The 10,000-nt window shown below is 48.9% G+C and overlaps 1 protein-coding gene across 1 annotated transcript in view; it reads left to right on the top strand.

Annotated features, from left to right (window-relative positions):
* The window catches only part of kcnma1a (potassium large conductance calcium-activated channel, subfamily M, alpha member 1a), a 136,793-nt gene that overhangs the window by 83,724 nt on the left and 43,069 nt on the right, over positions 1–10,000 (top strand). Inside the window, exons 9-14 of the mRNA XM_062520384.1 lie at positions 624–715; positions 7,522–7,632; positions 7,928–8,033; positions 8,202–8,284; positions 9,351–9,420; positions 9,741–9,896. Of these exons, the coding sequence (XP_062376368.1) occupies positions 624–715; positions 7,522–7,632; positions 7,928–8,033; positions 8,202–8,284; positions 9,351–9,420; positions 9,741–9,896 (618 nt within the window). The remainder of the gene's footprint in view (positions 1–623; positions 716–7,521; positions 7,633–7,927; positions 8,034–8,201; positions 8,285–9,350; positions 9,421–9,740; positions 9,897–10,000) is intronic.

Here is a 10,000-nt window from a genome sequence, read left to right as displayed (position 1 = left end):
CATAATGAGTCTTAATGGGTTTTGCAGCTGTGGATCATCAGGCCGGACTATTCAAATCAACCTGGCACATAGTTAGTGTTTGTTGGACAAAACATGGCACATAGGGTTTTTTCCCCCCCCTCGGTCCTCCTCATCAACATAATCACGCTGTGACAAGTGGTCAGCTGGACGCTTTTTTTGTTTTTTTGCATTTTTTTCTGATTAAAAAAAAACAAAAAAAAAACACTCTATTGTGACCTAACATTGTTGGGCAATTTTTGTGAGATATCGAAAATTTAATATGATTTTCTTTTCCGTTAAAATCTATTTTTTTTCCCCTCTGAATTAAAATCTCTTAAACTCCAAAGGGGGAGCTCGGAGTCCATCGGCCTAGTCATACACTGCTGGAGAGATGTCCACTATCAGTCTCAAGTTTTGGACGGCCATTCTGCTCATATATTTTTTGTTATTTTTCCACGGGCACATACTTCTCAAACTGACCACTTAACAGCATACTTTTCTCAACTCTCAGCTTTTGTTCCTCAGATCTCTTTGGACTCTGTGGATTAGCGTCTCCCCCAGACAACCCCCATCTTTGGCCTATCGATTTTAGTCTCTGCTTCTGTCTCCTATCTTCTCCTTAGGCCATGTTTGCCAGCTACGTCCCTGAAATCATAGAGTTAATAGGAAACCGCAAGAAATATGGTGGTTCCTATAGTGCGGTTAATGGGAGAAAGTAAGTATTCCAGGAGGCTCTGCTGCCTTGGCCACAGTAGACCCCTATCTGCATGCCTCTTTGTTTCTCTGTTTCATGCATGTAGGCCATGTTTGCTCGCTACGTGCCAGAAATTGCTGCTCTCATCCTTAATCGGAAGAAATACGGAGGGAGTTATAACTCGACACGAGGCAGAAAGTAAGTCCAAATCCAGCTAAAGGTGTGGTTGTGTGACACAAATCCTCCCCCTAAAGTGCTACCATAGTCTATGTGATCTAGGTAACCTAAACAGTTCCAATAGAGAAAGGCAAACGAAACCCAAAGCGTCACACAGTGACTGGAGACCTTGGCCAGGAGAGGCACATGTCCACGCCCTGTGCTCTGTGTATTTGTGCCTTCTTTTCTTTAACATCCTCTTCTCTGCTGCTTTTTCAGTTCATTCCACACACTAGAGCTTTCATGACTACCAGACCTGACATTTATCTGTGCTGTTTCTCATTCCTGTTAGGGACCCTTTTGTCTATTTGGTGGAGTTTTACCCCTCATGATAACTATTAAATCAGCACTGGTTACGACTAGGTTCAGTCTATTGGAGTTGACTAGTCATGAAAACCCTATTAACTGCTTAGAGGAGTAGATTTTGTGATTTTTAAATAACAATCAAACACATGTGTATTTCCCCATTTGTAACAGCCCTAGGGTATCACTTGTCTCTTTTTCGTTCCATTGTACTTTTTTTTGAGTTTTGTAGTCTTTTATTTTGATTTGTTTCCATGTTTGCATCATTCTTGCATGCTTTGCTCTGGTTGGCTTGAGCTGTGCTCTTGCTGGCTTTTCCGTGCGCTCTCCGCATGCGTGGTGGGAAAAGCCGTGGTGGCCGTCTTTCACCGCTCGCTCGCCCCCCCCCCCCCATCGCCTCCTCATCTCTCTGTCTGACATGAATCTGGCCCTGATCTTCAGTCAGCTCCCACACCCTGAGCGGAATGCCTGGACGCCTCGCGCTCCCTCATCCGAGGCTCTCGATTGCACTTGGCTTGCTTTTTGCCCGCCTGACGACTCTTTCATGTCCCCTCGTTTTGTTTCGCCGTAGTGCTCTTTTTTTTTATTATTTGTCTCCGAAGGCCGACCCTTCCCCCCCCCCCACCCCCACTTCGTTTGAATGTCTATGTGGCCGTCCGTTGAAACGCCCACTCGTCTCTGGCTCAAACTCGGCCTTGTCATCAGCACACCGATGTCTCCCTCGTTTACGGCGCAGTTACAGAGGCAGGACAAAAGATATCGCTCTTTATCTCTCTCTCTCTCTCCCTTTCTGTCTCCCTCTCTTCCTCTCCTCTGCTCATTCTTGCTCAGTCGGTCTCATGCGAAACAGGCCCCCTTTCTCACATCCAGCTTTCATCATCTTAGTTTGAGGGCAACTATCCTGCCGAGAAAAAGCCATTAGAAAGTTCTTTGTCTGATGCCGTTTTCCTGTCAGTGGAACAAGATTGATGAAATGTTATGTTTGGCTGGAAACCCCCGTTTGGATTTGCAGTCTGGTGTTGAGAGAAGGGCCTGTCAAAACCACTGACTCTCTCGCTCTCTCTTTCTCTCTCTCTCTTTCTCTCTCTCTCCCCCTCTCTTTATATCCCTCGCTCTCTTCCAGGCCATACATGCATGTGGTAGCAATTAGAGGTCCGCTCACCAAAGCAGAAAGACTGGCACCAAGCGTTTGCATTATTATTTAAATATGTACGTGAAGAATGGATAAGTCATGACACATGCACATAAATAAAGTGTGTCAGGATAATTATCTCTTCATTGTGACACCATATTTAAATTTAAAATCAGGGTGAAGGAGAAAAATGTCCCTTTGGGGGTTCATCCTAATCACGGCACATATTCAAATATACAGTAATCTGTACTGTATATCAGTGCAGTGATGCGGGAACAGTGGCATTGTTACAGGACAAGGCTGCAGTTAGTCTCTAAGCCATCCACAGTGCCATCTGTTTGACATACATATTTATATTTACAAATAAAAACAGTCCATGTACTGATGATTTTGCTGTTATTAATATAATGTTTATATTATCAGTTGATCCCCATTGATTTACAGTACATTAGTCCATCTGTTGAGCAAGAATTCTAAAAAGCCCACTGGATCAAAGATGACTAGCACACTCCTCCATAATCTGCTCCATTGAGTATTGGTCATGATATCCCCCCCCGTCTCTCCTCTGCACTTGATTAAGGGTAGCACTGAGTGAAAAGGTCAGGACAAACTCCGCTCTGTGAGGTCACTGCCAAAACGTCCATCACGGCGCGGCACGGACTCCATTACCGTGACCTGCTGTCTCGGTGCGGTTCTGCATACCAGCTCGCCGAGCGTAGCGTAGCGCGGGCCAGCCCAGCCCAGCCCACCCCAGCCCCGCCAAGCCCCCGGCACGGTGACAAGCACTCAAGCTGGCTCTCATTGATGTCCCGTCATAAAGGCGCACGGCGCGCTTGCTCTGCCGCGCTGCAGCGCCGAGCCCAAGCGGAGGCTGTCTGTGGTTTCCATTAGGCCCCTCTGCGGCCCGCGGAGCGGCTGACTGCGAGACTGACACCCCATAAACCCAGCGTGAACCCTGAGCTCATGCACCTCCGTGCCGCCGCCGCCGCCGCCACCGCCACCCCAGCCGCAGCTCCAGCCCCGCGACTCCTCCGCGCTCCGCCGAGGGCTGCCGTGCCAGAGGTGCGGGGAGCGGCGGGCCGGGAGAGCCCCACACTAATCAGCGGGAGGCCTCACCTCTCGATCTGGCATGCATCAGGGGCTCCGCGCGGTCCTCGCTAGCCTGCACTAGCCAGCACGCTAGCCGCTACAGCGCTAGTCGTTTGTTGATCCCTGCTCCCTGATACCTCAGTGGGACACGTGGAGAGACAATAGGTTCTGGGCTCCTGGTCTTCCATTATTGGGAACATGACGCTCCACAGGAAAGCTCCCAGACATATCCCATGGTTCCCTCACTGAATGTCCCTGCTATAAAGTTAGTGAGCCAAAGGAGTGTTGCATTCTTTAGCCTAGCGTGTGCAATCAGGATCATTTAGTGGCAGAGCCCGTGCTTTTGAAACGTTATCACACTCTGTAAATCTGGACTGATTGGCCCTGGAAAAACTTCACCTGATATTTATATTTAGATAACAGATGGTGTGTTTTTTATTCCAAATCTGTGCGGTAAATTTCATTATCTAAAAAAAATCTTATTTATTTTTCCATTAAATTAATTCTAAATCTGGATCGCAAGTTGAATGACAAAAGATGAACACATACATATAAGAGTAAATCGCTAAATAATCGTTATAATTACTTCAGTAGTGTCCAGAGGTGTGTCCTTAGACTGCTGTCACATAACATTAGAAATGAATCCAATCCAATCTGGGTTAAGATCATTATCAAAGTCTCAGTTTAGAGGTGAAGACAATATACACACAATTGATAACAGACACAATTCTCTCTAGTATTGTCTTAAATAATAATAATAGGGCTTATAAAGCTATTGACGACCATCATCACTCTGTAGTTATGATCCTGCGGCATGATACAAGATACCTTGGAAATAGTCATCTGGATATTAACAGTTCTCAACTTTTCCTAACTCGCTGGTAGTAAACCTTTTTAATACAACGACTTTCGCACATGTGCTATGTGGGTGGATTTGAGATAATCAGCCAAATGAATCTTTTTCAAAGGAAACCTTTGAAAGCAAAGAAGCCCTTGTTTGTTGAAAGGGCAGGGGGGACCGTGAAAAGGTTTGCGCTGCCTGAGGCTGGCGGATTCTTAGAATAAGGATCAGAGCAGTATCGTTGGTGTAGCTGCTGGTGCTGATGTTCGAGCTTTCTTTTCTTGTCTTCTTTGGTGTTCTTTTCTCTGTGTGTGATGTTTCCTGTTTACACATTTACAAAAAAAAAGACGCTGTGTGTTTGCCTGCTTGCGAGTGCATGCTTGAACGAGAGCGCTGTTGTGCCTTTGCTGATGATTGCCCGTGCACTTGAATGTGTGCTCATTCTCTCCCCACAGTGATGTGTGTTCATATGTTTTTGTTTCTGACCCAAATGTACTCTCCACTTTGTGCTTCTCACTGTTCTTATCGTTGTCAGTTCATCTGCTCAGTCATCCGATGGATGACGTAGATGTTCCATTGTGGAACTGAAAAAAAAAGGAATACTCTGAAAAAGTATTTATACCGAAAGGACCTTTGTATTGATTACTATCATGAGATTAATTTGAATGGAAACAGCTTGATAGTGGAAGAGTAGAGTACAGAGAGCACCAGTTTATCCAGCAGATTGACTAATCAACACTTGCAGTAGTGCTGACATTGTTCAAATGAAGTTCTGTGCTGTGGAAAGTGAGGCCATGATGTGGGAGTGAAAGCGAATTATGAGACAGACAAAGCATTTCAGCTCGAACTTCAACATAGTAGAATTGCATCTCATCGTCGATTATTAAACATCGGGATGATTTTCGCCCGGATCCCTCTTGTGGTTTGCGGCGTTGCCTCCCTGGTGCCGTAAACACACAACATTGTCAGCGCAGCAGAGACGCTGTCAGTAGCCCGGTCATGCTCGACCGGCTGCTCATCCACACAGGGAGACAAGATGTCTGTGATGGAGGCCGATGGTCAACCGCATGCGTACCAGCTGCCTCTCATGCCCCACACACAATGGGAAGACAGAGAGAGAGAGAGAGAGAGAGAGAGAGAGAGAGAGAGAGAGAGAGAGAGAGAGAGAGAGAGTGAGGGCCATGTCACAGAAATCCCCCATCCCACCCCAACACCCCCCTCCCCTTCCCCTTGCTCCCTGCGTTTAGTGGAACGTCTCAAGGAGACATGTTGGAAATGAGGGAAAACATGAATAATGTGGCTCTCATCAAAACGACATGCATCTCCTGCCAGCCACCACTGGCTTCTTTAGTAAGCCATCAAACTGGATGAGAGAGGCGCACACACACACAAGCCTCCCTACATCCTTAGGATGGCCAACCATGCAATTACCACTGCTCATTAAATACTTAGGGGCTGGAGGGGGGGTGGGGTTGGTGGGGATCTGCGAAGATCATTATGTTCAATAGCATCCAGACATCGCTGTGTGTGCAGCATGTTTATCCCAGAGCCCCTCCAGCCAAAATGGGCCTGCTGTTTGGCAGTGGGCAAACACTGCAAAACACTGGCCCTTTTGTGTGTTTTGTCACAAAACACTTCCCCGCGCACCTGACAAATAACAAACAGACTGTTGTGCTTACGATTTCCTAAGAAGCGAAGCAAATGTCTGCATGGTCTCTTCTCCTCCAGGCCAGGGGCGCAGCGGGTTCGGGGGGGGGGGGGGGGGCGGCGGGGGCGGCGGAGAGGGAGGTGGGGGCAGTTTGGACAGATTTAGATTGATTACCACCGAGAGCCCTCGTCATCAGGCCTTAACCACAGTGCTCCAGGATGGAGTCAGCATGCGGACAGGCAGCCAGTGGCCTTGTCCCCCCCCCAGCCTGATTGACAGCTGTTAATGGCCCTCTGGCTCAGCCTCCCCCGCCCAGCTTAGCGAGCATTCTGATTATTACTGTATGGGCTGGCATGCCTCTCGTTTGGTAAAACAATGCCTTTTAATGGGCCCCGGGTCCAGCTTGATCCCCCATGAGTGGAGCTTGGCCTGCAGTGCTGGGGGAACAGGTCTGGATCAGTTTCACATCTGATGTTGGCTTTTTCACAAGACTTTTCTTTTTAAGCTGTGACATCCTCTGTGACATTTTTAATTGGCAGTTCTGGCCCGCAACATTACGAGCGGGCCCGGACGGTAATAAAAAGCTTTCATCCCCCTGGATCTCCATAATTCATGTTGACGCGGCGCCCCCCCCCACCCCCCCAAATATAAATGGTGTGTTATGAATATGGAGTCTTGTTGTTCGGGCAGCCTTCAGCTCGGCGAACACTAACAGTCAGTGTGCAGGTCGTGACCAGAGTAAACAGTGTGCTGTGAGGGAGCGCGAGGGGCCCGGGGCAGCCACCTGAAAAGGCTTAAGACTGCTGCTGAGAGAGCGCGGCCCACTGGCCTCCAGTCAGCCAGGACTGAGCCACTGAGTCCTCTCTGAGCACACACACACACACACACACACACACACACACACACACACTCCTCCACCGCATCTCCCCTCAGACCTCCAGCTCAGTGCAGAGGAGCCGCATGGGGTCGAGACCCCCCTCCCGCACACACACACACACACACCCCCACACACACCCTGTTCCATTCCAGTTGATCCCAGATCCGTCCCTGCAATCGCTTGGCTGTGCCGAGACGCAGGCCGTAATTGAAAAGCAGCATCTTTCCAGGAAGATGTCAGTATGCCTTGGAACCCATGAGCAGAATTTGTGGCCCCCACAGACCAGAGGACATTTTGGAAGCTTTCTCAGTAATGCCGGAGATTATTATGCATTTGTGCCTGATGTTCATGTTGTCGTCAACACACACTCACTTTTATGGAAGTGGTTTGGCTTGACTGACAGTTTGCTGATTGAGAACGTATGACAATCAGATAGAAATATGTCTTATTATATTTTATGCTCTCTTGACTGGTTCAAAAGCCTAGCACCAGAGTTGAATTGCTCAAGTTAAGTGGTTTAATACAAATGAGGTAAAAGATGTTTTGTGATGTGGAGAAAAGGCCCAGGATTTTGAAATACTGTAAAGTTCTGACCCTTTGTTGTTTCTGAAAGGCATTTGACATTTCTATGGTTTATTATGACTTGTGCTTTCTTTTAGGGACATGCCAGTGTTTGTTTTATTTTATATTGCCGTCTTAAGCTGGATTTTCCCCCTTTCAGGCATATTGTGGTCTGTGGTCATATCACGCTCGAAAGTGTTTCCAACTTCCTTAAAGACTTCCTACACAAGGACAGGGATGATGTCAATGTAGAAATCGTTTTTCTCCATAAGTAAGTCTATCCTTTGTCTGATCATTGAAGCTATAAAAGAACAGCGTGGAATTTTCCTCCCCAAATGTTCATGCATGAAGTAAAAGCAATAAATATACAAAGCCAGCAGAAAATAAATGAATCCGTGTAACTGTTTGTCATTCATTCCTGAGGTCTGGTCTGGGACCGCTCTAAGAGATTGCATATGCTCAAATGATAAATAAGATTTTCTCTCTTGGTTTTTTTTTGCCGTGACAAGCCTACCTCAGCATCTAACACTAATTATTGCCCTCTCTCCCTCTCAACTTTTCAATAGTATTTCCCCTAATCTTGAGCTGGAAGCCTTATTCAAACGCCACTTTACTCAGGTGGAATTCTACCAGGGATCTGTTTTGAACCCACACGACTTGGCCCGGGTGAAGGTACAGTGTCATCCTCTCCGCTGTTCTCTGCCCCTTTCCTTTCCTCTCCTCTCCTCTTTCCTCCTCTCTTCTTCTCTCCGCTCTTCTCCTCTCCAGGTTTCCCTTGCGTCTGTACTTTTTTCGTCTCCCTCATTGTCATCTTTTCCTCTCTTGGTTTGCGCTGTGCAGATCGAGTCGGCGGACGCCTGCCTGATTCTGGCCAACAAGTACTGCCCTGACCCAGACGCAGAGGATGCCTCCAACATAATGAGGTATGTTCGTTAAGCCTCATTTAGCCGGATTTCCTCCTCCCAAACCAACCACTCACCACGGGTCATTTCTTCCACGACAATTACGGCCCACATATGACAGGTTACAGGCTATCATCATCATCATTTTGTTATGGAAGCAACAACTGTGGCACAGACAGAACGCAGCCTAATTAAAAAGAAAAGCTCGGAAGGGCCAGCGGTGCAGAGTTCAGCCGCGGGTCTCGGCCCGTTTTTCGAGCGCGGGTAAGAGCGTGTTAACGGCTGATTGGTTTAGGGGAGCCCGGCCTGTTTACGAGTGGAGGTGAGAAGCAGGCCTTATGGCGGGCCTGGCGCGGTGGTGGCGCGGCGCAGGCCCGGCGACGTGAGGCCAGAGCGGGCCGAGTGTTGTCAGATGTGGCGGAGAGAGAGAGAGAGAGGGGCGGAGGGGCGGAGGGCTGTCGTCTCGCTCAGGTGTGAGAATGAGGTGTGAATGAGAGAAGCAAGGCCCCGGTCCACCGAGGCCCCCGCTAAACGCACACAGCCACACACATGTTGGAGCACACACACACACACACACACACACACACACACATGTTGGAGCTGGCAGCCGATGAAAAGCGCCCCTAAAGCGCTGAGTCGCCCCTGAGAGGAAGGGACCGGGGGCTTTTATACAGTTCCCAGAGTGCATGTGGTGCGAGCGCACGTATTTCTTAATTCCGTTCGCGCCATATAATCTCCCGCCGCTCGCCCCGTCGGCACAAATACCGCCCTTGAAAGATGGCCGACAGCATTTGGCCCGCAGCTGGAGTCCTTCGGCACAGCTGCCCCGCCGAGGCTCTCGTGAGCCGTAAAACGGAGCTTCATATGCAAATAAATTCCACACCTTCCGTTTACGAGACCCCGAGAAGACAAGCAGACTGAAGTGTGAAGAGAGCTGCTCGGCCTCGCTCCCAGCCCCGCTACGCCGCCACTCACTCGCCTCCGGTTCCCACAGACGATTCCCATTCTCTACCTGAGGGAAGCTCGGCCCAGTGTGTGCACTGTTATAAGGCTCACTCATTCTGTTGCTTTTTTCCCCCCCTTTTAGAGTAATATCAATCAAGAACTACCACCCAAAGATCCGAATCATCACTCAGATGTTGCAGTACCACAACAAGGTAAGAGAGCACATCCATCCCTCAGTGCACTGACATGAACTCTTAGCTAGTTTTCAGCGTCACCTAGCACCTCACCGTCATACAGCTCACGGTCTGATTCCGCACGACACTCCGGTTCAGCTTAACGAAACACTTGAAATGAAAAGATCAAAACCCTTGGAGGCGCCTGCTGTTCATTACTTTCAGCACCTCTGCTAAACATCCCACAAGAAAGGCTCTCTCTCTCTCTCTCTCTCGCTCTCTCTTTCTCTCTCTCTCTCTCTCTCTCTCTCGCTCTCTCTCACCACCCTCTCCTTCCTCCTGCCGTCCACCACTCCCAGGCCCATCTGCTAAACATTCCAAGCTGGAACTGGAAGGAAGGGGATGATGCAATCTGCCTGGCGGAGCTGAAGGCGGGCTTCATCGCTCAGAGCTGCCTGGCCCAGGGCCTGTCCACCATGCTGGCCAACCTCTTCTCCATGAGGTCATTCATCAAGGTACTGTCAGCCGCCTCTTCTCCTCTCCCCCCAACCCCCATCCCCGACACACACACACACACACACACACACACACACACACACCACACACGCACGCACGCAGG

Source organism: Sardina pilchardus, chromosome 18 (assembly GCF_963854185.1).
Source record: "Sardina pilchardus chromosome 18, fSarPil1.1, whole genome shotgun sequence".
NCBI classification, from domain to species: domain Eukaryota; kingdom Metazoa; phylum Chordata; class Actinopteri; order Clupeiformes; family Clupeidae; genus Sardina; species Sardina pilchardus.
Note: the sequence above shows the minus strand (reverse complement) of the source record. Positions and strands in the feature narration are given on the sequence as shown.